The sequence below is a fragment of the Scleropages formosus genome, chromosome 8 (genome assembly GCF_900964775.1).
Source record: "Scleropages formosus chromosome 8, fSclFor1.1, whole genome shotgun sequence".
NCBI classification, from domain to species: Eukaryota; Metazoa; Chordata; class Actinopteri; order Osteoglossiformes; family Osteoglossidae; genus Scleropages; species Scleropages formosus.
In genome coordinates, this window is record NC_041813.1 from 32,039,032 (window position 1) to 32,065,003 (window position 25,972).

The 25,972-nt window shown below is 53.5% G+C and overlaps 4 protein-coding genes across 5 annotated transcripts; 2 read left to right on the top strand and 2 right to left on the bottom strand.

Annotated features, from left to right (window-relative positions):
* Positions 1-34: 34 nt before the first annotated feature.
* Positions 35-4,003, bottom strand: kctd13 (potassium channel tetramerization domain containing 13). Its single transcript, XM_018764440.1, has 7 exons — positions 3,806-4,003; positions 2,790-3,047; positions 2,526-2,695; positions 1,839-1,928; positions 1,557-1,609; positions 1,125-1,320; positions 35-1,000 (listed from the first exon to the last, which is right to left on the bottom strand). The coding sequence occupies exons 2-7, from the start codon at positions 3,028-3,030 to the stop codon at positions 746-748; spliced, it is 1,005 nt and encodes a 334-aa protein (XP_018619956.1). The 5' UTR covers positions 3,031-3,047; positions 3,806-4,003; the 3' UTR covers positions 35-745.
* An 850-nt stretch (positions 4,004-4,853) lies between these two features.
* Positions 4,854-14,660, bottom strand: sez6l2 (seizure related 6 homolog (mouse)-like 2). 2 transcript variants are annotated; one of them, XM_029253898.1, is made up of 20 exons: positions 14,446-14,660; positions 14,258-14,346; positions 13,214-13,292; positions 12,926-13,096; positions 12,624-12,830; positions 12,294-12,433; positions 12,008-12,200; positions 10,382-10,567; positions 9,796-9,979; positions 8,876-9,039; positions 8,593-8,787; positions 8,341-8,479; positions 7,988-8,184; positions 7,672-7,866; positions 7,393-7,587; positions 6,648-6,839; positions 6,497-6,535; positions 6,269-6,386; positions 6,040-6,151; positions 4,854-5,950 (listed from the first exon to the last, which is right to left on the bottom strand). In XM_029253898.1, the coding sequence occupies exons 1-20, from the start codon at positions 14,456-14,458 to the stop codon at positions 5,921-5,923; spliced, it is 2,838 nt and encodes a 945-aa protein (XP_029109731.1). In that variant the 5' UTR covers positions 14,459-14,660; the 3' UTR covers positions 4,854-5,920. The 2 variants fall into 2 exon arrangements, with proteins under 2 accessions (XP_029109731.1, XP_029109732.1); XM_029253899.1 differs by lacking the exon at positions 10,382-10,567.
* Positions 14,661-14,753: 93 nt separating this feature from the next.
* asphd1 (aspartate beta-hydroxylase domain containing 1) lies at positions 14,754-19,724 on the top strand. The gene is made up of 6 exons (XM_029253930.1): positions 14,754-14,913; positions 16,987-17,505; positions 17,594-17,800; positions 18,646-18,853; positions 18,946-19,059; positions 19,135-19,724. Exons 2-6 carry the CDS (start codon positions 17,014-17,016, stop codon positions 19,242-19,244), a joined length of 1,131 nt encoding a protein of 376 aa, XP_029109763.1. The 5' UTR covers positions 14,754-14,913; positions 16,987-17,013; the 3' UTR covers positions 19,245-19,724.
* A 2,829-nt stretch (positions 19,725-22,553) lies between these two features.
* Positions 22,554-24,781, top strand: cabp5b (calcium binding protein 5b). The gene is made up of 6 exons (XM_018764467.1): positions 22,554-22,601; positions 23,256-23,289; positions 23,512-23,655; positions 24,015-24,124; positions 24,212-24,359; positions 24,753-24,781. The coding sequence occupies exons 1-6, from the start codon at positions 22,554-22,556 to the stop codon at positions 24,779-24,781; spliced, it is 513 nt and encodes a 170-aa protein (XP_018619983.1).
* Positions 24,782-25,972: the final 1,191 nt, after the last annotated feature.

The following is a 25,972-nucleotide window of genomic DNA, read 5'->3' on the forward strand; positions in this document are numbered from 1 at the left end:
TCCGCGCCAGACGCGGGAGAGCGCGCAAAGGGCGCGTTTGTGTTTTTCTTCAGCTTGCATCGCATGTCGTGGCAGGTGCAGCAATAGGCGAGAGAAGCGAAGGGAGAAACAGAGCCTCTGTACTTAAAAAAGCGCTTTATTGTTTTATTAGGAAAGCTCGGGACCAGTGTCTCAGGCGGAGGACGGTTCTGGTTCCGGTTCCGGTCAGGAAAACCGGAAGGCGTACAGTCTCCAACACAGTGCCCTAAACACGGGTGCCAATGGGTGGCGCAGTCGCTATTGCGCCCGTCCCCTCCATTAATGGAAACGTGTCCGTATAAAAAGAATACAGCACTGGAGAACATCCAGCATACAAACAATATCTCCCCCTGTACTGGAAAACAATAATTTATTTAAAAAATAAACACTGAATAATAAATAATCAACATAATAAATTAATTTAAAAAAGTACAGAAAGACATTTACATACATACATACATACATACACAAAGCTTTTAAATGAACCGTGAGGGTGTGCCCAGGTTTCAAATGGGAATGTTTCTGCTCTGGTCCCTATGTAGCCCCCCCCCCTTCCCAGTGAAGCGCAGTGTTAACAACTCCCACCCCCCTGCCCCCAGCAAGCAGTGCGTGTGGTTTTGACCCCCACACCCACTACCAGTTGGTGTGTTGACCACTGCAGCCGGCACCTTCCTCGTCACACCGCATTCTGCCATGTGACCCACGCCCATCGACCACTCCTTCATCCTCAGTCCTTATAGACTGTCTGCAGACCATGTCCACGTTCGTCATGCATGATGTGCCGCCTGACATGGATGCGCCGTACCCTGCGGTCGCCTCCTCCCACACCGGCACCCTCCTCCTCCGATTGGCCGGCACCCGGCAAGGACCCCGCTCCTCCGGATTCCAGCAAAGCCAGGCTGCCAGGCCCAGACCCTCTGCCGTTCTCGTAAATCAAGATGTTGAGGGTCTCCTCGAAGATGCGGGCCTCTGGGAACTCCACCTGAGGTCAGAAACATTTCTCACATACATGCCAGCTGCGTGTGAATGCATGTGACTCTAGTAAGAAGACGGTACAGGACACTGCAGCACTGAGATGGAACAGAGAGCTCCACGTGAGCGCCTACTTTGGTCTGCTTCTTCTCCGTGGCATAAACGATGGAGGTGCAGCACACCTCGGCGATCTTCCTGCCCTCGCCGTAGAAAGACCAACAGCAGATCTCGTCACCCAGCACGTCCTTGACAAAGAGCACACGACCGTTGAAGCGCAGGCCCAGCTTGTCGAAGAGCTCGATGTTCTTCAGCAGGTTGTCGTCCGAGTTGCTGCCGGTATGAAACAGATGGGAGCAGAAACACCGTCGCAAATCGTACAGTCGCATAAATAGCGCCCCGCTTCCTTGAATGCACAGGTTATATGTGTCTTTAATAAGTCATCATCCTTGACGAACTGAGACAGCAAGAGCTGCCGGTCATTAAAGCAGCCTGCTAAACAAGTGTGCCCACGTGTGATGAGGTAAGATGACATACGGTGCCGCAGGCAACATGGCTGAGTGCAGTACCTGGTGTATGAGTACTTGTTGTTTCCCCTGTTGTTCTGCAGTTTCACCACAGGCTGAAAGACAGAATCATCATTACGAATGACAGTGTTGCTTCTCCACGAACCTCTCACCTCGCAGCTCAGCAACACGTCACGTGGACAAACACGTTCGTGACATCTCGCGCTCCCACATCTTTCTGCGCCTTTCCCCTCTGCCTTGAGCAGCACCCTCTTCGTGTCTACTTGAGCTCATCAGTGGAGATACTCATCTTTCCTGACCATCCCGCTGCACTCCCTCGCTCACCTTGCGGCAAGAGGCGATCATCCTCTGCTCCTCCTTGGCCGACGTGATCATAGGAATGCGACAAGAGCCCTGAAAGCCCTCGCGCAGTTTCTGAAAGGGAGGAGAGGCACCACAAAACCCCAGTAAAGCACAACTTTACTGTGAATGATCTGGCTTAACCTTCGCCAAAGAAAAGCCATCTCCAGACACAGGTACTGCCTGCTCAGCCTCACCACACTGCATTCTGTTTTTTTTTCTTCCCCCCCCCGTGTTTTCATTAGTCCTATGAACAGCACTGGCTCCCAGCACCTTGCAGGCAGAAAGCACACACCGACACACTGCAAACAGCGCACATACACAGAGCAGGCGCTCGAGATCAGAGGGTTACACCCTTTCGCAGGTGAGAGCACATACATAGCACCCTCTGATGAGTTCCAGAAGAGTCTATAGACATTCCAGAGTTCCAGTGAGCTGTCCTGCACATCAAACATGCACTTTTCAAGCAGCACAAAATTAAACACTCTGGTCATCTACACATTCACAGAGAGAGTTTCCAGAGTAGATCACTGCAGTAAAATACTACTTCTTGCTAAGCAAATACTTCGTTTCTTCCTTGGAAAGTGGTCACATCATTCTGCTGCTGTATCTTACTCTGGACTTCGCTTCCATGGCCACAAGTTCACACATTTGCACCCTAACACGTCTAACCTTCAGAGCAGCAAAGCAATGCTGGATGAGCCCCTGCACCCGGTAGTACTGCGCCTCTGCCAGAACCTCCTCCAGCTCCCTCTGGGACTCGGGCAGGGGCACGTATCCATCGCGTAGGAAGTTCAGGATTAGACTGAAATGGCGGCCGCTGCGGTCCAGCACCACCCAACCTGAAAAAAAAAAAAGAGAGCAATACAGCACGTGCGGACCATGGAGGGACGAGCAAACACGGCAGCGCCCGCCCGCTCGGCCACCGTCTCTCACCCTCGGGGTCAATGGTGACCTCAGCGGCGCCGGTGCACATGCGGCTCAGCAGGCTGTCCTCCTTGCTCAGCGTCTGCACGGTGGTGTAGTGCAGCGATCCTCCCACATTGAGCTTCACGTATTTGCTGCCTGCCAGGCCGCCACCACCGCCTCCCTTATCCTCACTCAGCCCATCGGGGGGCCCTGCCGCAGCAAGAAGCAGCTCCGACGCCACGCTTCCAGCGGAGGCTTCGGCCGACATTGGGGGTGGGAAGTGAGCTGCGGAGGAAACACGGAAAGGTGAAGGGCACAGGGTTCGCCACATCGCTCCACGCAGGGGTGCGAAAACGACAACTCTTGCACCATCGCATCACGCTGCGCTCGCGCTCACGCTCACACCCCCCCCCCCCCAGCTTTGGAGGGGTCCACTTTCGGTTATCGACCGCTCCAGTTGAGCTGTCAGTGCTGCTTTTTGTTGCCTTTTTTTTGCTTATTTCTTAATTCACGGTTTGTTAATGTTGTGCTTGTCTGGGTCTGTGTTCACCTGTTGCTGTGTCAGCATCTTGTGTGTGTGTGTTGCTTGCTGTACCTGTCAAAAGATCAACAATGAATGTTTTCAGCCATCGATTGCCATCCGTCTCGAGCTGCAGCGCACTACGGACAGCAGCAGAGACTCTCACTTGTCCCAAACCCATCCGGTTCGGCTACAATCTCCTTTTTCCCAGCGATTCCAGCCACCCACTGCACCGCTGGCACTTCCAGCACGACGTTCACCCCTCCCTCAGACACGGCGCCGCTCAACTTCCCAGAATGAGCTGCGCCGACTCACTCCTGACAAGCTGCTGTTTAGCAGACAAGCCCATTCCAAAGCATTAAAACGTCCTGTCGCCCTATCTGACAGGTAAACAGGGTAAACACTGAGTACTACACTCACTCACTCACTCACTCACTCACTCACTCACTCACTGTCACTTTCCAACGGCTAAGGCTGAGGCTGAGTTACTAGCTACTCAACTACTAGCGGGCTAGCCACTCACCGTGAAGCGGGCCCAGACGGGTATGTACGCGCCGCTACTTTTTCACTTGCGGTATATATGTTGACAAGAGCAACAGGAGCACGAAGAAATCAGCTTACAAAATAAAAAGAAAAATAAAGTGCTGTTACGAGGTCATTGCGGCCGCAGACCCGTCTTCCTCTTTCTGCACTTGAAACAATCACAATGGCCTCCCTGTCGTCGTTGAAACCGAGGCAGGTGATTGGCTAAGAGGACTGTCTATCACGCGTTCCGTTTCGCAATTATTGGATAAAAAATGGCTGTGAAACACTGTAGTAGCCGGTGATTGGAGAAAGGAACGCCTAACGATGACATACCTTCAACATTGAATGGATAAAAGCCTTGTCTATCAAGCAGTGCGGTGATCCGTGATTCGTGCAGTGTCCAAAATGGGCGGCAACTCTGTTTTCCTCTGGTTTCACGAAATGCAGAGGATTCGCTGAGCGCCGCTGATGTTTGCGTTTTGGCGCGTAATGCCTTCGTCAGACACTCGGCTGCTACGAAGTAGCTTGTTTTTTTGTCATTTGTTCGCCAACACGTTTAGAATGTTCCACGGTCGTGCTTATTTGCACAAGAATACTGTAATTATTGCAGTTTATTGAAAGCCTAGAGCAGGTATTGAAAGTTGGCCACATCATCATGATCATCATGTCATAACGTGTAACACGCGTGTAACACGCGTGTGTATCGACACGCGGCATCGCCGTGGTGTGTGGCCGTCTCGCTCGGCTTACTAATGTTCTTGTGTGTCCGATGTCGTCGTACACATGTCGGCTGCGTTCCGGAACATTCCCGCGTGCCCGGGGCCTCTAAACATCCTTCCTTCTTCTATGCAGGTTGCACATTTCAGCATTTTGAAGAAAAACGCCGTTGTTCGGGTTCCGGCATACCGGCACTTTACGCCCTGCGGTGACCACGAACGGGCGGATTCTGCAGTCCTTCGCAAGTCCAGGTCCACCGGCGGTTCCGGAAGCGCGGGCCGCGCTCGTTCACGCAGGACAACACGCACCAAACATATGGCACACGCCGCACCATCCAACAGAGAAATGTTTATTTCATCGTCAATCTCAGCAAAGTCGTTAACAGTTGCCGCTGACGGCAAAACAATGAAAATAAATAATAGCAATAATACCATGAGAATGAGGTCAAACCCTCGTTGGTACAGTGAGAGCGACGCAGCTCAACAGAACTTAAAGGAACCATAATTTGATTAAAAGAATACTTTTTTCAATAGTGCATCACAGCAAGCAACCAGTTTTATAGTATTTTCAACATTGTGCATACACAACACCAACAGCATTAATAACAATAATAATCATTGTTAATTATAACTGTAATAACATGGTTCAGCAGAAGCAACAGAGAATACAATCACTGCGTGCCTTGAAAGCGATGATGTCCTGCTGCTCTCCCGCCACTTGTCCTTCACAGTATAAAGATGACGCATTCGTACAAACCGCTAAGAACAAAACACTATCCTTGTATTTTACAGATGGAAGATGCAGAAGGTACTAAGACTACGAAGTTCAGATGCTCAGGGATGTCACATTGATGGGAAGTCTTGTTTTGGCACAGATTCAGTACATATACATGTAAGCCTCGATCAAAATATTTACATTCACTCTGTTGCTGTTGTGTGTGTGTGTGTGTGTGTGTGTGTGTGTGTGTGCGCGCGCGCGTCTGCCTCTCTGCCAACCTGTGAGTCTCTGTACAGCTGCCGCCTGCTGTCCCCATTCACCATCCCTCTCAACACCCCCCCCTCTCTAAGGCACCAGTCCTAATTATAGACTGAAAACAACAAAACTGCGAGACTGTTGTGCACAAGACAGCAGATGAGGTGACACCGAGGCTCAGGAGAACAGGACCGACGGATGAACACTGACACGGATGGACGGACCGCATGTTACACACAGACTTATGCTAATGGACAGAGGTGTGTTTCTGTACAGACATCGGGTGGAAAGGGGGGCGAGGCGGGAGGGACAAGACGATGGCAGTAATGAAGGTAGCCGACAGGAGGAGACTGCAAAGCGTCCCCCTCTCCTTCCCACCAAACCTCTGTCCTCTCAGCCACATCGCTCCGCTGTGTCTCCTTCTTCAGATGGACACTTCGTATTCCCTCGTGTCCTGGGGAAATCAGCCATTGCAGGCGTGCGGTGAGACACTTGGACGCGCATATTTTTCAGTTACAGGCTGCACAAGGATGCAGGTCTTACCCCGGCCTCGTACAAAGGATTGTTGAAGTCCGACTCCACGGTGATCGGGCTGTAGGAGTGTGTGTGTGAGAGAGATTTCCAGAAGAGCGGTTTCCACTGGAACCTACACATACTAAGGGAAGAACACACAGTTGATGCACATGACGCACAAGAGAGGAGGGGACAGCACGAGCCGGACCCCAAATGGACACGTGTGGCTGAGAAAAACTTGGCCGAAAGCCCTGCTTACTTGGTGTAATACATGTAGATTCCTCCAATCAGGAAGATGACGAGGATAATGGGCAGGAAAATGGCCAAGGCGATGTTCTCGCCATCCATCTGGTGCGAGGGGTCAGTTGTCCTTGAGACTAGGAAATTAAAACGTGATTATCATCGCACCAGGTAATATTATTATATTATTATCGACTGTCACGAATGATGCCTGACAGTCGTGACGAGCGAGAGCCGTGTTTTCTACCTTCAAGCTTGTGGTCGTCCAGCAGCTCCTCGTAAGCGACTGTGATTGGAAAAACGGATAACGGGTGAGAAGGTCGTGCAATAACAGAAAGTATAATCAAAATAAAAGGGACCTCTAAAGGTCCATCTCCTTCAGGTGTCCTCGCTCTCACCTTTGCAGAAGGGAGGTGGGCTGTTCCACTGGGATGGGTGTCCAGGGACACAATTGATGGTGACCTCCCCTATGAGCTCGTAGCCCTCGTAGCAGAAGAAGCGCAGGGATTCGCCCGCCTGGTAGCTGTGCTTGTACAGCGTCTGGTAGCCGTTGTCGGGCACGCCTGGGTTTGGACATGGGTCGTATTTTACTAGAGAGGGGCGAGGAGGAGAGGGCAGTCAGTCACACGGAGCAGCGTGTAAATGACACTGACAGCGGGAGCAGCGCTAATGGCCTCTCAGGCGCTGCAGCACGGAACGGAAGACGCTGCAGATGGAAGAACCAGTGCTTTCGGCATGTTAGCGACGCTCAGTCATGTCAACAGGTCATTTTACACACATCTGCGTCAAGCACATCCAGCTAAGTGTTTGGAGAAGAACGGGAGTCAAATATGGAGTCATTACAGAGGACTCAGTCAAATGTAGAGTCAATAGGGAGGAGTCAAAGTGAAACATGCCGCCGCTGGGGAGGCGTCGGTGTCATTTCTGGGGACCTTAAGGAGCCAAAATGTCTGAGTCTTCACCGACACTTGTAAGGTGTCAAATTTCAATACTTTACAATTTATTGAAGCCAAATGTTATAAACATGTTGCTTATGGCAGTATGGCTACTGTCTCCAAAACGGTCACGGAATGGTCATCAAATGGTAACCATGGTCAGAATGAGACCGGTGTGCCGACAGGAATGCAGTCACAATGGACTCACAGACACACTTGGGGCTCCTGTCACTCCATTTGGGGGTCCCAGTGTCGCGTCCGTGGCATGAGACTTGGCTGGGGCCCTCCAGCTGGTATCCCTGGTTACAGGAGAAGCGCACGACCGTGCCCACAGCAAAGCCAGGCTCGGGATGTACTGACCGTGCTCCGTTGACCACCTCCCCGGGGTCAGAGCACTGCTGAACTGGGGAGCACAGGTGGAGCTTACAGTCGGAAGATGAATGGATGCCACCTCATTTACACGTTTTCTCCACCTACTGCAGCTTACCTTTCTGACAAGTGGGGGGGCTGTTACTCCAAGATAAATCCCACTGGCAAGTGATGATGTCAGAGCCGATTATGTCATAGCCAGGCTGACACTGATATGTCATCACGCTGCCCCTCACCATTGACGGGTGGGAGGAGCTTCTCCAGCCAAACTCAATTGGTGGGAGCGGAGGACAGGTGTCGTTGCGCTCCACCTCTGATTGGCGACAACAGTTCATTTCGACATTAATAACAGCGAGTTAAATAACCCCAAGCTCATCATTTCACCGACCACTGACCGAGAACACGAAACCCCAGAGGTAATTTTCACCCCTTACCACGGTAATTAATAAGGAACCCCTGGCTGAGGATGAAGGTAGAATCGTCTGGATCGCTCTGGAACTGAATGGTGACCTCCGATCCTCCCGAAACGACCCGGAAACGCTCCCGCGAGCCCAAGTACTGGCCGATCACGTGCGACGTGAAGTCGTGCCCGTCGAATATGGTGAGGACATCGTTGTGGCGGATGTTCAGGCTTAAGAAAGAGGAGCAAAATGGGAGAAGGATGCTGTGAATGGATACTCAGAAGAGAGATCAGCAAACTGTTGAGTCCTTCCCAGACAGTGAGCAGAAACACAACTCAACAGCACCACAGCGTAGAACCTGAGCCGTTAAAGGAGCCGCTACTCACATGCGGATGTCCAGCTCGATGCGTTTGTCCTCGTTGACGTGGATCTGCCAAACGCAGTCCTGGCCCTTGGAGTAACTCTGGGGCCAGTCGGGTGACAGGACAGTCCCCGAAGGGTCGCTCAGCTCCCCCCCACAAAGGGCTGCGAGGAGAAGGAGACGTTGGCACGAAAACGGGAAGGGGGATGGAGAACGGTCAGTTTGGCCTCCTGCACACCGAGGCGTTATGATGTGTTGCACCGCACGGCACAGGCACCTCTGCATACTGGCTCGCTCTCGTTCCAGTGCGGGTCGCTGGGGTCCACGCACTCGATGACCCCCGAGCCCTGCTCCATGACAAAGCCCGGTGAGCAGGAGAAGGAGACAGTGGTGCCCAACGCGAAGCTGATGTCGCTGCTGCTGAAGTTGCCATGGGCCAGGTAGGGCTCGTAGCAGTGCTCCGCGTCGAAGGCTGAGGGCGCAGAGGAAGGGAGGCGTGAGCACGGTTTCGGCACAGGTGCGAGGAAGCACGAGCGCGAGGAGACGTCGCTTCCGCTGACCCTCGTAGCGCAGCGCCAGCAGCAGGGGGATGGTGGACGAGTCCGCTGTGAGCTCCAGGTATAGCGCCGAGCCCTCGCTTACAATGCCCCGCTCCGGGACGTCGTCCAGGTCCGAGTCAAACTGCAGCGGCGCGAGGGAGTTGTTGCCACTGCGCACGATCAGCCTGCGAGGAACACAGCAAACAGTTTTTACAATTATAATATAATTACATCTTTACCAAGGCCACTTACAGTGCTGAGGTGCTCACTCTCATTTACCCTTTCACACAGCAGGACAATTTTTACTTCAACAATTCAGGAAATAGTATATGGGTAATACAGCAGGAGGTGGGATTCAAACCTGAAACCTCAGAGTACAAGGCAGCACCTTTAAGCACTACCCCACCTGCTTGCCTTTTTAGTGCATTAACTTTGTCGAGGTTTGTTAACAAAACCACCCTGACAGTCCTGCAGGGCAGCCACTGCTGTACCTTGGAACCAAGGTAACCTAGAGCTAGAATTTCAGGAAAAGCTGAGCTATATAAATAGCTCCATTTTTTGTTCACACCAACAGACAAAGAAAGAAATAAGAGCAGATTTAGGTAGGAGCATCTGGCAGGAAAATAAATTAAAAAAAAAAAAAAAAAAAAAAAAAAACAACAAATTCATAAGTTTTGGCCTAGGGGTTAAACCACCGCTCTCCACTCAAAAGAGCTGGGTTTGAATGCCATTGCTCATTGTAGTAGCCTTGATCAGTACTGTCACTAACCCTCAGCTGATAGAGTAAAAATGACTCTGCTGTATGAATGGGTAAATCAGTGTCAATGGCTCCATGCACAAGGCTGGCTCTGAGAGTCGCTTTGGAGAAAGGGTTCAGCTCAATTAATAAACTCCTTCATAAGGAGAATCATTTAGGGTGACATGGGGTGAGCGTCACTCACCTGTCATCGTCTTCATCCAGGGCCATCCTCTCAAAGTGGAGGTGGAGCCTGTGTCCCTCGCGGGCCTCCAGCAGCCAGTGGCAGCTCAGGTTACTGCTGCTGCTATGGTTACTGGCAGAGGGTGGCGGAGGGGACAGGATTCGACCCACGGTGGCGTTTCTGATCCACCCTCCACATGACACAGCTGGGACGAGGACAGACGGGTCGAAAGTAATCTCGTGCCGGCAGCCTGGAACACTCTCTTTTTATATCACGGATCTTGCATACATTATTAATTCATCCTCTGGCGATACCGCAGACAGATTCAGAGGGAAGTATCTGGAGGATGTTCCAGATGTCTGATGGCTCAGACGGGCACCGGGACTCTCGCCCCGGTACCGCTGAAGCCGACAGCTCGACAATGACAGCATTAAGAGCTTCGTAACGAGACACACCCCCGGCTCAATGGGGGCAGAGATGGGAGGGATAAGGAGGCAGCAGGAGGAAGCAGCATGCAGGGCAGACAGGAAACCATGGCAACCTGCAGTCAGCGGACACAAGGACAAGGACGGGGCAGCGCAGAGACCAGAGGGCACGGGGCACTGACCAACACACTGAGGTTCGGGCGAGCTCCAGTGGGGCCGCGTGGAGTTGAGGCACGTGGCCACCTCGTGACCTCTAACCTGGAAGCCTGGGTCGCAGTGGAAGTGAGCCTGACCCCCCGGGTGCAGGTCTGTGACGGTGACGCCCCCGCCCTCGGGCGAGCGAGGGAACGGGCAGGACAGGAGGAAGGCTGAGAGCGACAGACAGACAGACAAAGAGGAGCGCTGGAGTCTCGCGGGGACAGAAACGTTGAGTGTTTAAAGTCACCCTGCAGATGGATGAGTGTCAACGCCACGATGCACCTGACACCCCGGCCTGGACGCGTCTCCGGTGACGCAGCCTGAGGTCCCGGGGTGTGGCGCGTCCTTCAACATACACCCGTTCCGTACACACTGGGGATAAGTCGTTGCGTGAAATCAGCCCTTTAGGCAAATTCCCGCTGCGTGGGGACCAGATTACCACCGTTTGTTACGGGAAAAGGAGTCGGTGGTTCCCCGTCAAAAAATAGCTCTCTAGAAACTAATTAAAGTACCAAAATGGAAAGGATTTTTATGCATGACAATGACATACAGACAACTTTTTTACCATTATTGTTTGTATTTATATATTTTATAGAAATATATATGTTTTAAATGTAATTATACAACACACGTATTATACGTGTATCGTATATAAGTCATGGGTGGAGAAAGTAAAGTTGTTAAAAGCAGCTTTGAGCTTTTCTGCTGTCCTGGTTCACCTATTCTGGTCCAAATGTCTATATATAATATATATTTTTTTTTTCATCTCTTCTGTTTACTTTGAAGCTCTACATTCAATAAATAATGAACCATTCGTACATTAAATTCCATATAGTTCAACCCTTTTGTTAAACCCACAAATGTATGTGCTGCATGACGTGCCGAGAAAGAAATTAAAAACCATACCCACACACACGTTCTAAAATACTTGCAACAAATGCTTCTTCCTAGATTGTCTTTTAATGTTGTACATTCGTTCATCTGCCCTTTACCAATAACTGCTTGTCCAATGCAGAGCTGCAGAGGTCCAGAGTACATCCAGGACGCACAGAGCATGAAACACGGTACACGGTACACAGTACATGGTACACTGGACAAAGACTCTGCTCACACTTGTTTATGATGTTAAAGAAATAAATCTCAGAAGCCCACTGCCCCTCTCTTTCACTGTGCAGCTTCATTACCAAATGTCTGAACCAGGTACTTATCCTGTACAGTACTGGTACAGTAAAAATGGCCCTGCTGTATAAATGGGTAAATCACTGAGAGAAAAGGGTCAATACATGACTTAATAAAAGAAATAGTAATAACTGTAGTAGCGGTACCGGTATTGAAAGAGCTGTTTCAGTTGTGATATTAGATTTACCTCGACTGAAGGATGTGATTGGTCGAGACTGACAAGACGGAAGGAAGCAGGAAATAAAGACAACAGTCAGCTTTGTGAAGCACAGCATCGGTGCGTAAGCATAAGCCCGTTATACGAGAAAGGACAAACGCCTTCATAAGTTGCTGTAAAATGAATTTGTTGCATTGGACCCCACTATGTGAGTACCGAGTGTGTGTTGTTTTACCCTGGTAAAGCACACTGCAACGGCAATGCTCAGCCATACCTTGGTAGTGGAGGCTGAAGATGCCGTGGTTGGTCGCCTGGAGGCTGCGGTAATGAACTTGCACCTGGTTGGTGGAGCTGCGGATCACCTGACCCTCGCTCATCAGGGTCTCGTTGGCCAGGAGCTCGGGGCCGACACCCCCTAGCCCAAGGATGGTGAGCGATTCCTCTTTGGAGAGGTTCACCTTCTTCACCTGGGGACGGTGGGGCGGGTGACAACAGAGCTGAAAGAGAGCCCTAGACTTGGGCCGAATGCCACACGGGAGACACACGCCAAACCACAGTACCTGAATCTCCACGCCATAACCGCGGTAAACACTGATGGTGTAGGTACACTCCAGGGGTCCGTACAGAGGGGATGAGGAGGAGTGCGTATCCGGAGACTCGACAATTCCTTCCACCCCCGACAGACTGGCATTACACTGGACTGGAAAGGGCAAAACCCGCGGTGTTCCCAGTTCTCACCGTATTACATGACATGACATAATGTATAGTGCACCAGAGGCCAAAGGCATTTTGTGGTAAATCTCATCAAAACACAGACTTTGTCACCATGCTATATGCACATGATAGTCAGTAGAAAAGTTTTGCACAGATGCTACTGGCAGAGTGATCACCTGGTGTGTGCACTGTAGTTATGGTTGTCGTGGTAATCAAAGTTGTTGTGGTCTCTTCCTGCGAGGGCGATGACGTCACTACGCCCCACGCTCGCGGTTGCCCCGACGACGTCGCGGCTGTGGTGAGTATTCCAGGTGACATCATGGTGGACGAAGGCCCTGACTGACGCACGGGAGGGACTGCCTGCGTGGGACTGGTAGTTGTTCCTAAAACAGGTGAACAGTATTTTATGTTTTACTGAGGACAAGGTCATCTGTGCACAGCCAATATGCAAATATGCTCATGATGACACCGTTCCTACCAGCAGAGCTCGGCGTTTGCCCGAGGTACTCTTTGCTGAGAAGCGCAGCATGAATGAGTTCCCCGAGGGATTGTGGGGTAGCACTGGAGCGCCGAGAGAACTGCTCCTCCGGGGGGTCGGGGGTCTCGTGAATGATATCATCCCCAAGTTCGCCTAGTCCCAAGGTCTGGCCTTAAAGTGGGGGAGGGGCAAACTGAATCAATGACAGCGCATTTTACACACACCCCAGTAAAATTAGCGGTGAAGACTGTAAGCGTGTACACGCACACATTGACACACACTGGTTACCTGTGGACAGGTGTAGCAGGGTGACACAGAGTGTCACAGCTAGCAGTGTGGACACCATGTCTTGAGAGAGTCGGTGCACCTGAGAGGACAGAGAGAGCGCAGGTGACACAGGAAGGAGGGAAAGCAGGGCCGGAACTCAACTGGAGCGGCTCTGGCTCTGAGGCGTCGCCATGGTGACGAGGCAAAAACACCCACAGAAAGGGAACTTGATGCACTTAAAGGTGGAGTGACCATAAGTGCGTCACGTGCCCCTCGCAGCAGTGACACAGGAGCACCATCAGCGTGTTTCCGCGTGTCCACCTCCACACCAGGCTGCAGGTGTGTGACAGTGTAGTCGGTGTGGGGGGAGGGGGTGCGCGCTGGCTCACATCCCATTATAAAAAGGACTCCCGGCGCCTCCAGCACATCTGCATTCCAGTCCAGCTTTAATGACGCGGCTCAGAGTCACAGACACGGCACTCAAAGGACGGAGGGACCGCACTAAACATTCACATTCACACTGTATCGGCCGTGGCGGGGGGGGGACGTTGCAGTAGCAGTCTGCGCTGATCCTGTGCAGGTTTCGCTGCTCGGTCTGCTCTTGCTGCCATGATGACTGGGGGGGACTGGGGGGAACGGGGGGGGCGCCGTGATTTGCGTCACGCAGACGATGCGGCGGCGGCCGGCGGGATGAGGCGCACTGAGCGCGCGGGCTCTTTATTCTAAGGCGGTAGGGCGCGCGCAGACACGGGCCTGGTTCGGTTCGGTTCGGTTCCGCTCCGCCCCGCTCCTCCATCCATCGAGCGATCACCCCTCCATCGTCGCACCCCCCCACCCCACCCTTCCGCCATCGTTTCTCCGCTCCGCTCCTTCAGTAACACCGTTTTTCGCCGCTCCTCTTACGGCCCCACCGAACGCCCCCCCACCGCCACCCGCGACAATGTTTCCAGATTCACTGCACGCGCACGAAGTGTTCGGTCAAATGAACATATGAAACGACGGCTCGCGCTGCGAACGATGCTGCTCAAGGTTAGACCCCCCCCTCCCCCGCCCAGCGAACCGTACCTGTGTAAAGCAGCTCGGGCTCGTGCCGCGGGCCTGCGGATCCTGCTGCGATTGAGAGCCCCTGTGTGATGCGCGCTCCCGCGTCTCTCCTAGAGAACAGGTGCAGAAAAACACGCGTTAAATGTCATCAAAGAGCCCCCTCCCCGCCCCCGCCCCCGCCCCCGGAGCGCCTCCCTCGCGCGCCCTACCAGCGTCAGTCATCAGTCATCGAGCGCCAGTCATCAGTGCGCCACGGCGCAGGAGAGCGCTTCGCTCGGTCTGTGCCTGCAGGCCCACGGCGGACGAGCAGGTGGGGGGTTCGAGTCCCGCAGCTTCCTTTCGAATGCTCGACGCGTCCACAGCCTTGGAGTGAGCGCCCCTTGCTGCCCCCAGGCGGCCGCGCCGAGCCACTGCGCTCCGCTTAGCGAGCGAGCGAGCGAGCGAGCGAGCGGGCGGGAGGGAGGAGGGAGGAGGAGAGGGGGGCGGGTGGTTGGCGCTGTTCGCGGTGCTGAAAGCGCGAGAGCCGCTCGAGAGCCGCACGGGAAACACGTCGGCACGGGCGCTGTCCGCGCTGGGCCGCAGCGAAGGAGCTCGCGGCGCGGAAGAGGCGCTCGAGACGCAGAGGCTCAGCGGCCACGCGGGCACGCGCACGGACACGGACACGGAGCAGCGCGGCGGTGAGTCCTCCGTCGCCCGGTGTTTCCCTCGCGCGTCCGCGGCTCCGCCCGTCAAATCGTGGCTCCTCATCGGGAGCGCGCTGTGAACGCGCTGTGAACGCGCTGCGACCATGCAGGCAGGGGCTGTGCGGAGGAAAGGCCTCCTGTAAACACAACTCGATGTACGAGGTCCAGTGCGGAGAACAGGGGGTATAGATGTGTGCTCAGGCTTGTTCTTGGACATGGCTACTCGGGTTGAGGACCTGTGAGGCTGTGTCACTGGAGCTTCGGTGTCTCCCGCAGGAAACGGGAGTGAGGGTGCATTCTAGTTGAAGCCTATAATTAAGCTATAATTAACCTGTGGTTAAACTCTTGAAACGATGGTTGGACCACGGGCAGCGATGGTCTTTTTTTTCCCACTCACTGACCGCGCAGCGAGTCCGTGTCCTCCCGGCCGATTTACCCAGAGAGGAGCGCCACGTCCGGGAGCCGACCTTTTTCGATTCCCCCTGTTTCTGCAGCGTTTTGACCGGAGACCTGGTCGGATGTTCTTCTCAGTTCTAGTTGTGCGTGAATGGAGCCTGAGAGAGGGAAACAGTGGCACCAGGCCTCCGTTCAGGTCATCTACTTGGTGTGGAAGGTAATGAAATGTTCAGCCTGGAGTGTGAAAAAGTAGCTCCACCCTCACAGTCGATAACTGGTTGACCACCTGTAGCCGCAATGACCGTAACCGAACCCTTCCTGTAGTTGTTGACCAGAGTCGCCTCACATCACCGTGGAGGAGTTTTCACCCACTGCTGCATGCAGAACTGCTTTAGCTCAGCCTTATCTGCAAGTTTTAGAGCATGAGCAGCTCTTTTCAGGTCTTGGTAAAACATCTCAGTCAGATTCATCTGAGAACTTTGAGCAGGCTGCTCCACAACTTTAATCTACCATTCGGATGTCAAACTTCTTGTATGTTGGAAGTCATTGTCTTGCTACGTGACTCACATGAGCTTCAGCTTCAATTCATGGGTGGATAGCTTCACACTGTGCTGTAGGATATTCTGATGAAGACAGCAATTCAAGATAGCAAGGAACCCAAGTACTGTGGCAGCAAAACTACCCCGGCCCATCACACTGCCACCACCACAGTTGACTGCTAGTAGGAGGTTCTTATTGTAAAATGCCGTATTTGGTTTTCACCAGGTATAACATGGCCCATATCGTGCAAAAAGTTATACTTTTGATTACACAGAACACTGTACCAGAAGTCGTGAGAGATCTCCAGGTGCTTTCTGCTGATGTGTAGAGGGGCCTCCATGTCCCTTTCGGTGAGCAGTGGTTTCCATGGTGCCGCTCTCCCACGCGTCTCATTTTTACACAGTGTTTCTCTTACTATGTGGTCATGAACACTGACTGGAGGTCAGGTCAGAGGTCTGCAGTCCCCTGGATGCTGATGTATCATCTTCTGAGGTTCATTTATGATTTTACACTTTGATGCTGGAGAGATTTTGGTACGACTGCCACTCCTACTTTCATTCACCACTGTTTCAAACTTTCTCTGAGTGCTGCTTTGATCGTGTTTTGACTGAGGTTTAGAGCCTGAGAAATGGCTGTGTGAGAGCCTCCCCAGACTGATAGACTTCAGCAACTTTTCTCCAAAGGTCTTCAGAAATGTCCTTTGGCTGTGGCACGATATGCCTCCATGAATTGCTTGTAAGGGTTGAAGTCGATGACAATGATATTGAGCAGCGCTGCCTGAATCGGGCCTGACTGTATTCAGACAGTAGACTAATTAGCCACTTAATTAGGTTGATTGGGAGGACAATCTTTTCTCACACCTATGGTTGTACATTTCATCATCTCCCTCGTCAGGGAATGACATAAAAACAACACTGGTGTCACCGTTTCCCTTCGGGCTTCATTCATATTCTGCCGGAACTGACAAAATCTGATTGAATTTAACGCCAAAAAAATCCAGAAATTGGGGCAAATACTTTCTCCGCAGCACTGTAGGAGTCCTTTGCTTTGGCAACTCTGTGTGTGTGTGTGTGTGTGTGTGTCTGTGTGGAGGAGGGTCCATCTGAGAACAATTCTGTCCCCCGTCTCCAGTTGTCCAGCCAGTCTTCCCAGTCCAGGATGCAGTGGACGTTGGACTTCTTCCCGATACCACCGTGTGCGGAGCTGGGAGCGCAGCCCCTCAGTGGCCTCCTCTGGACGCTACTCGTTCTCTTCCTGTGGTACTGCTATCGGGTCGGCTCAGACCCCCCTGGGACGGGACGCACCCACCCAGGCAAGTTGAAATCGGGATCGGCGCGGTCCGGCCGCATGTTGCGGTCCAGCATCAGTGCCCGCGGCAGCAATGTAGCGGCTAGCGGGGTAAACTTGTCCAAGGCCGCCGCCAGCGACAGAGTGACCCCCTGCATTGTCATGGAAACGGGGGAGGAGGAGGAAGAAGAGGATGCAGAGATGGGGCGTCACCGTGGTTACCTCACACCAGTCCTGGGACACACCCTGTTCCCAAATCAGGCTCCGGCGGCCAGCAAGAAGCTGTACGGTGCCCTGCAGGAGTACGCAAAGCGCTACAGCTGGGTAGGGATGGGCCGCATCCACAAAGGCCTGAGGGAACAGGCAAGTCACGGAGCCTCAACTCGGACCGTGTGCTGACCGCGGCCAGGCGGCGGTCACTCCCACTCACTCTCTCCCTTATGTCTTTCAGGCCAGACTTAGCGAACGCTCGTCCATCCAGAAACCCCACCTCTTCTTCCTCCCTGATGTTCCCAGCATTCCCTTCTTCCCACGCGACGCTCACCGCCATGACATCGAAGTCCTGGAGGCCAGTTATCCCATCATCCTTGCTGAGTTCCAGGCCGTCTACCAGAGGGGTGTCGATGCAAAGCTCGGCTGGACCTGCCAGAGCCCCAAGGTGCGTAGCAGCCTGCCTGTTTCCCTCTGTACTCCTAGAAAATGAATAATTACTGTATGCAAAGTATGGGGGCGCGGTGGTGCAGTGGGTTGGACCGGGTCCTGCTCTCCAGTGGGTCTGGGGTTCGAGTCCTGCTTGGGGTGCATTGCGACAGACTGGCGTCCCGTCCTGGGTGTGTCCTCTCCGGCCTTATGCCCTGTGTTGCCGGGTAGGCTCCGGGTCCCCGCGACCTCGTCTGGGACAAGCGGTTCAGAAAATGTGTGTGTGTGTGTGTGTGTGTGTGTGTGTGTGTGTATGCAAAGTCTGGAGAACAGAGTTACCAACATTTGAGTTCTGAATTTTCAAAGACGCAAACATTTTTCATTTTCCTTCTTGATTGCATTTTCTTCGCTTGTCTGTCGTTAAAATTTGTTTTTTGAAATTTTGTTGAAAACAAAAGCCACCTGCATTTCCACATCCAGCCACTAGTGGGCAGTGAAATGCACCCAAACAGAAAAGGGAGCAAATTCATTTCAAGTGTCTGTCTGTTTCACGGTGTTTACAGCTCTTTACAAACATATCCTTTTAACAGCTCTCAGAACCTGAGCTCAGTGAAAGGAATTCTGCACGATAAAGCCGTTCCTGACTCTGACGTGCCGGTCGCATTCAGGAGCAAACGCAGTTACAAACAGGTTCCGGTCGCAAGCTGAGGGCCCAGAGCGAAGCGACAGCGGCACATTACATCGAGTGTGTGCTGGAGCTCTGTGTTTTCCCTCACCCTCCCTCTTTCTGTGCGTCTCGCTGACAAGTACGAAAAGGTTCTACTGAAAGTCACCCAGAACGCCGTTTTGTCACCCCTCCCCCAGGGGCAGGCCGTGTTCCCGCTGTACAGCGCAGGGGTCTGCGTCGCCGCCAACTGCCGCTCGTGTCCCCACAGCTACCGCACCCTCCTGTCGCTACGCACCTTCATCAGCAGCAACTCGCTGGGCTCCGCCGGCTTCTGGGTGCTGGGCCCCGGGGCCACGCTGGGCGGCTGCTACGGCCCCACCAACGCTCGCCTGCGCTGCCACCTGGGTGAGAGCGAGGGGCGGGGCTTGTCGGGGGTGGAATGAGCCGGCGAGCGCTTTCTCCGCTCCGTCTCACGTGACGCGCATCGCCTCCCGCAGGGCTGCAGACGCCGCCCCAGTGCGAACTGGTCGTAGGAGGAGAGCCGCAGTGCTGGTCGGAGGGACACTGCCTCCTGGTGGACGACTCCTTCCTGCACACGGTCTCGCACAACGGTGAGTGACCTCCGCGACTCCGTCCGTCACCGTTCGGCGTTCTCGACACACCCCGACAACTTGTACCGTTTGCAGGCACGGCGGAGGACGGCCCCAGGGTGATATTCAGCGTGGACCTCTGGCACCCAAATGTGGCCGCAGCTGAGAGACAGGCCTTGGACTACATCTTTTCCCCCGAGCAGTAGGCTGCGGCTCCCAGAGCGCTCCGGTTCTACTGCCTCGACTGTACTAATAAAGGGGAAGCGGCGCGTGCGTGCGCGTGCGTGCGCCTGCGCGCGTGTCAGATATGCTGTGCTGTTGAATAGACGTCGTACCAACTTGTTCTCCTCGGTATTCCGGCCACTGCTATTCTCGAGCATCGCGCCCCGAGAATCCGCCCGCTTCTTCTCTGTGCGAGAAGGCGTGGACTCGGCCCACGACACTGTGACACACGGAGGTGCGCACGCCTGTCGGGATGCGCCGCTTTCCTCGCTGCACCTTCTTCTCTCGTGTCGTGCCTGAAATGTTTTATTTTCTCCAACTCTGACATACTGTGATATCTTCCTCGAGTGCTCGTTTCAGTCTGTATTTAACACACCCAGCGACTATGCTTTGTGTACCTTAGTTGTGTAAAAAAAAAGTTTTAACTTTAAGCTATATTGACAGAAAAACATATGAAAAAAATGCACGTGTACATGTGTTGGAATGTTGATAAAAAATCAAGATTATTTCCGTGTCTCCTCTGTGACTGTGCGATTACAACCAAGAACGACTCTGTTCTCTTGTTTCGTAGTAATTGCATAGATGTCACTATTTATTCGTGTCCATATTTTTACATTACTGTGCCTCCGGTCGGCTGTTAATGGCAAATTATCTCTCTTCTAGAAAGAGGAACACAGACCACACACACACACACACACACACACACACACACTTTCTGAGCTGCTTGTCCCATACGGGTCGCAGGGAGCCAGAGCCTAACCCAGCAACTCAGGGCGTAAGGCTGGAGGGGGAGGGAACACACCCATGATGGAACGCCAGTCCGTCACAAGGCACCCCAAACGGGACTTGAACCCCAGACCCACCGGAAAGCAGGAACTGGTCCAACCCACTGCGCCACTGTGCCACTGCACCCCCTGAACACAGACCAGCCTTTTCTTATCTTATTTTTCGTGTTTCCGCAGTAAACCAAACGTCTTTCGGTCCACGCTTTGGCGAAAAACTCTGTTCAGTTCCGTTTTTACAGCTTCTACAAGGTGCAGCCCAACTGTCAACGGCGCAGCGACGCAGAAGTCGCCTTTGAGCATCATTTCCACGCATCATTTCAGGACACGCCCACGCAGACGTGTGATTGGCCGGTTCCACGTGAGGGCGGGGCTGCGAGGTCCCCACCGTCAGCTCTTAAGAGAGCTCTTCCTACTCACACGCTCCGATCCCCGTGATGAACCGGCCACACGGACGCGGGAAAGAACGCGTGTGAAAATACGTGAACGTGGCCCGATCCTCCCTCCCAGCACTGTGATCGATGGCGCGCCGCGCCGCCACACGGTCGCTAGTTGAAGATCCTCCTGCTCAGCCGAGTCAGAGTTGGACCCCCACGTTAATCCACTCTAGGTGATCTGTCTTCCATCTGCTGGGAAACATAAGGACCAAATCTAACAGTAAGCTGTAACCACACCTTTTCATACCTGTGTGTGTGTGTGTGTGTGTGTGTGTGTGTGTGTGTGTGTGTGTGGGCGCGCGCACGTAGTGTCCCACTGATCTCCTTTCCCGGGAGCCTTTCTGCTCTCCTGCTGAGCACGCAGGGGCAGCGGTGTCGGTCACCGCTGTACCGGGCCTACAGTCAGGGGTCACAGCATATGAAATCCGCCCCGTGGGACCGCGGGGTTCAGCTGCCGCTCGGAGGCTCTTCCCGACACTGATGCGCTGCTCCTAAAAGTTCGCACACGACCGCTGGTCCACATGTCCTCAGCTCCACGCTTGTTCTCCTATTTCGCACGCTGCGCCCTCATCACGTCAGTCCCAAAATAAACAGTCGTTACATAAAAACAAGAAAATGTTACATTTTATCATATAATCCCTTCACATCTGTCTCCTCCGTTTCCATCCCGTTGCTGACAGTGCGACCCCCCCCCCCCGGCCTTCCTCTCTTCTTCCTCACCCATCTCCATCGGCGTGCAGCGCTATGCCCACAATGAGCCCGTGAGCCCACCGTGGAGGAGATGTGTGTTTCTGTCCATAATCTGCGTTCCTCTAATTCCCTCAGGTCCAGAACGACAGATTAAAGTCCTTATGTAAACAGATTAGAGAACTGGGGGGGGGGGGGATTTACATAAGTCATGGAAAGAAAGAGCCTTTTTGCAGTATATTCTGCTCATCATCATCATCATCATCATCTGGTTTCTGCAGAGCATAATGCAAGAGCAGATCTGCACAGATGTAACCGTTGTGTGTGTTTTGTATGTTGGTGAGACAAGGCGTGTGTGTCTGTGTGTGTGTGTGATGTGCGCATAATCAAGTGGTTATGGAGCTAATAATGAATGATAATGGGTGATGTATGAGAGCGCAGCGACGGAGCTCAGCAGGACACAGGCCGCCACCCCCCCCCGCCCCCGAACACACACACACACACGAGCGCGCACACACACACACGCACGCGCACAGATGCTGCTCCGAGCACGAGGAACACGCAGACGGTGTGAGACAAAGTGAGGAGAGCACAGCGAGAAGAGAAAAGCGTCCAGGGAAGAAGGGATTCGGCGCATCTCCTCGAACCCGGATCGAGAGTAGCATGAAGGAAAGAAGGTCAGTGGTGAAAGTGGCTCACAGACCAGAACGGAGGACATTAATTACCGTATTAAGGACTCCAGTGTCAGTAGCGCTCTGCACAGAGGGAAGAAAACCTGCACACTTGTGTCCCGTGTGTGTTTTTTAAGAGCTTTCAATCTCTTTCTCTGACACTTTTCTCCAAAGTGACTTAAAATGTTAGTTTACCTACAATTATTTACCTGCTTGTACATCTGGGTCATTTTACTTGAGCAGCTCAGGATAAGTACCGTGCTCCATGCTACTGCAGCTGGAGGTGGGATTCAAACCCGCAGTCTCTGGATTCAAAGGCAGCAGCACTAACTAGTAGGGTACCAGCTGCCCCGACACGCTGTGCTCAGCGGGTGTCCAGCGGTGATCCGCTGACACTCATTTACTCACTTACCCAGCAGGGTCATGTGTACCGTACCAGTGCAGGGGAAGTGCCTTGAGCAAGGGAACTGCAGCAGGAAGGGGGATTCGAACCTCGATCCTTGGAGCGCTCAGTAGAATGTGCCGTGTGATGAGAGTTGCAACGCCCCGCTCGGGCGCACCGTGGACGTGCAGCACATGGACGCTGTCGCCACTGCTCCCGCAGGCACGGGGTCGCGCACCGCTCCACGGCAGTGAAATAAAGAGGCGACAGCGCGCCGGAGAGACCGTCTCGCACAGCGGCGTCCCGCACTGGACAGCGCCCCCCACGGGCCGCCATGAGCCTGGGCCCAGCGTGCATCTTCCTCAGAGGAGGCAAGAACATCGTAGGTGTCTTGGCCGGGGGAGGGTGAGAAAAGCTCGAACCCTGAACCGCGCAGGAAATGGTTTGGGTTCGGACCCTGAAAATTAAGAACAACAAATATCTGTGTGTCTCTGCAGTGAAGAACATAGCACACGTGCAGCTATATTTATTTTTCTGATGTCCTCACTCTGACAGCATGTGTGTGTGTGTGTGTGTGTCTGTGTCACTCCTTCCCAGCCAGATCCTGACACCCATCCCACCAAACCCAATCCCATCACCCCCCCGTAACCCCAACCAGTGCCCCCACCTCGGCTCCTCCCCCTTCTCCTAACCCTAAACCAAGTGACGGTTTCCTTCCGCACACTCGGGTAAAAGGAGGGTAAAGGAGGGTAAAGGACGGAAGGTTTGCGGCGATGCCATAAACCGACTTCTGTTTTTTTTTTGCTTCTTACTGCGGATGAAACTGGGCCAAAGTGACCCTGCAGTCGTACGCAGTACTTATACTGTAACTGCAGCCTCACTTTCACACTCATAATCACAGTGAACGTGTTAAACCATCAGCTTCTCCACCAGTGTGACTTGAGGCAGGAAGAGAGCCTCGGGAGTACTGGTCGCACACACACACAGTTGCGGTGTGAATTCTCACACACCCTCACTGCTCTGCATTGTGTTGCAGGAACGATCTCTGCTGACCGATGATGAAATCGAGGGTAAAAGAAAATACCGCCATTAATAATAATCCCTCCATCTCATACCATCACCGCTCGTGTCACCCCGCGTCTTGATTTTGTGGCGTCGGTCCCAGTTCGTACCTGCGGCCCCCGTGTCGAACCCTCGCGCTTTCCCGGGCCCACTGGAGCGCCTCCCCTCACCTCACCTGGGCGCCGGCGTCACGTGGTGCTGAGCGCCTCCCTCTGACTGTGTGCCGGCAGAGCTGCGCGAGGCCTTCCAGGAATTCGACAAGGACAAGGACGGCCTCATCAGCTGCAAGGACCTGGGCAACCTGATGCGCACCATGGGCTTCATGCCAACGGAGATGGAGCTCATCGAGCTGAGCCAGAACATCAACATGAACCGTGAGCATCCGGCGGTGGCAGCGGCGCGCACACACACACACACACACACACACACACGTGTCACACCTGGACCTGGGGTTCTGTAGAAGGGCAGCACCCCACGCAGCACGTCCCTGGACACACCTAGAGTGCTGAGCACAACTATCTGCCCCCTTTCAATTCCCTCCGTTTCTTTGCACGTGAAATGTGACGAGATGCTGGTTTTCCAGCTCAGGACCCCGACAGGCCGTCCCGTAACTCGGCAAAGGGGGCGTCAACGACTAGGCTCTACGAGCCATAACCCTACGCTCTTCTGGCTGTTGGTGATAAGCAAGCACCGATGTCCCTCTCCTGTCCCTCTCCTTTGTGCCATCGTGCAGTTGGGGGACGGGTGGACTTCGAGGACTTTGTGGAGCTGATGGCACCAAAGCTGCTGGCGGAGACAGCCGGGATGATCGGCCTCAAAGAGCTGAAAGACGCCTTTAAAGAGGTGAGGTTTGAGGTCTCGCTGCAGCAGCCAGGCTCCCAAGCGACTCCTCTTCCTTCGCTCACGTCGCCGTCCCACTCGTGCCACCAGTTCGATATGGACGGCGACGGAGCCATCACCACGGAGGAGCTGCGGCTGGCCATGAACAAGCTGCTGGGGGAGCAGATGAGCAGGAGGGAGATCGATGACGTCGTCCGGGAGGTGGACAACAACAAGGACGGCACCGTCGACTTTGAGGGTGAGCACCGGGGACACGCGCGCAGCGGAGCTTCGCTCGGAGGTCCAGCCTCTGGTGCCTTTGGTCCCGCTCGCTGCCTGGAGGGTGGTAGCTCTTTGAGATCAGTGCCGCAGTGCGCACGGGGAACCGCAAGGGCACGGGCTGGTGGTTCCTCCTGGACGAGGCGCCACAGGGGGGTCTCCCGGTGAGAGATCTCTTAAAGGAAACACAACTGCTTTGATGGCTCAGCGGATCTAGGGCTTCCTCTAGGATCCATCACTTGGTCACACGTTGGTCTGCTGACCTACCTCCTCCTGCCCCTCCATGGGGGGAGATGTCTGAGTGTGGAGCGCATGAGCCTCAGCAGGTGCTCACGTGCTCTCGCTATCACCTTTCTCTTCTCGTCCCCTGCAGAATTTGTCAAGATGATGTCCCGTGACTGACGGCGCCAAAGAGAGGGAAAGTACGACGGGGTCCTACTGACCTGAGACAGACGCCGTAACCAACTGGCCGCCTTTGGGCAACAGACACTCATGAAGGAAACTGACGTGTTGGAGAGTCACACACCCAGACCCCCTTGGGCACATTCATACAGTTCTGGTTTATCATTCCTGTCCTTTTCTCTGAGGGTCTTCAGGTGGGTTCACCCCCCCCCTTCTGTTACAAACTTTTTTATATTTCTACAGCTTCATACTGCAGTGACTGTGCACACAGAGGAAAACAGTACTCCAGCATTAATAAAGCTTGGTGTGACCCCAACTCAAACTGTGTCAAGTCTGAATGATCAAACGAGTCCGTCCTACGGTACCACCGGCCTGGTACAGTAAAGGTACGCGCATTAAAAACCTGACGCGTACAAGTCACAGTGACTACAGTTAGTGCAGCAAAATGCAGACACAAAGCGATCGTGGAACAAAGTCAGAAAAAGGAAAGTTGAACGTGAAAAGGAACCAGGAAACACTGGATGCAAATATGGATGAATATGAAATCAATGTGCCGAGAGCCGCGGTTTGGAGAGCGGTGAGGTGACACCCAGGTGCAGATTTATGAATGAAATCTTTCTATATCAACAACACAGAGATTAATAGAATGGCCATAATCCCTGCCATCGAGTTTGAGACAAACAGATGGTGGAGGAATAAAATCTCCTCCGGAGAGAGGAGGAAAGAAAAAAAGCCTCTCATTCCCGGATTAACGGAGATCAAGAAGCCAGTGTGACCTGATGGGGGCGCGGCCTGCTGGGGGTGAGGGGGTATGGCTGTCCGTACATTTTCACTCCTTTTTATTAAATTGCCATCTCTATTTTCTACAAACATGCTACGACTATACCGCGGTAAACTGATGACAGAGCAGTGTCGGGACCCGGGACTGTAGGTATTTGACGCCCGAGTGTTGGACACATCCGTGGGTCTGGAGGTGTGCCCAGCGACCCCTACTAATCCGCCTGGCAGTGCCCCACTGGGGAGCGGGAACGTGAGGTGTGTGCACATGGCGTGACAGACTCGGCGTCTCGGTGAACCAGCAGGAAAACGGGGATTTGTCCCAAATCAGCATCTAATCCGTGATGCTGCGAGTCATTGGCCAAACATCCCTCCTCACACTCCCCTTGCTGAGGTCAGCGCATCGGCCGTCCG

Excerpts from the sequence above, each read along its gene's own strand:
- kctd13 (XM_018764440.1), bottom strand. The coding sequence starts at position 3,030 with ATGTCGGCCGAAGCCTCCGCTGGAAGCGTGGCGTCGGAGCTGCTTCTT. Across the intron at positions 2,696-2,789 it reads GGTCACCATTGACCCCGAGG|GTTGGGTGGTGCTGGACCGC; the intron begins GTGAGAGACGGT and ends TTTTTTTTTCAG. Across the intron at positions 1,001-1,124 it reads CGGAGAAGAAGCAGACCAAA|GTGGAGTTCCCAGAGGCCCG; the intron begins GTAGGCGCTCAC and ends TTCTGACCTCAG.
- sez6l2 (XM_029253898.1), bottom strand. Across the intron at positions 13,097-13,213 it reads CCTGCTACACCTGTCCACAG|GCCAGACCTTGGGACTAGGC; the intron begins GTAACCAGTGTG and ends CCCCACTTTAAG. Across the intron at positions 12,201-12,293 it reads GTTATGGCGTGGAGATTCAG|GTGAAGAAGGTGAACCTCTC; the intron begins GTACTGTGGTTT and ends CACCGTCCCCAG.
- asphd1 (XM_029253930.1), top strand. The coding sequence starts at position 17,014 with ATGCAGTGGACGTTGGACTTCTTCCCGATACCACCGTGTGCGGAGCTG. Across the intron at positions 17,801-18,645 it reads GGACCTGCCAGAGCCCCAAG|GGGCAGGCCGTGTTCCCGCT; the intron begins GTGCGTAGCAGC and ends CCCCTCCCCCAG. Across the intron at positions 18,854-18,945 it reads TCGCCTGCGCTGCCACCTGG|GGCTGCAGACGCCGCCCCAG; the intron begins GTGAGAGCGAGG and ends CGCCTCCCGCAG.
- cabp5b (XM_018764467.1), top strand. The coding sequence starts at position 22,554 with ATGAGCCTGGGCCCAGCGTGCATCTTCCTCAGAGGAGGCAAGAACATC. Across the intron at positions 22,602-23,255 it reads TCAGAGGAGGCAAGAACATC|GAACGATCTCTGCTGACCGA; the intron begins GTAGGTGTCTTG and ends ATTGTGTTGCAG. Across the intron at positions 23,290-23,511 it reads GACCGATGATGAAATCGAGG|AGCTGCGCGAGGCCTTCCAG; the intron begins GTAAAAGAAAAT and ends GTGTGCCGGCAG.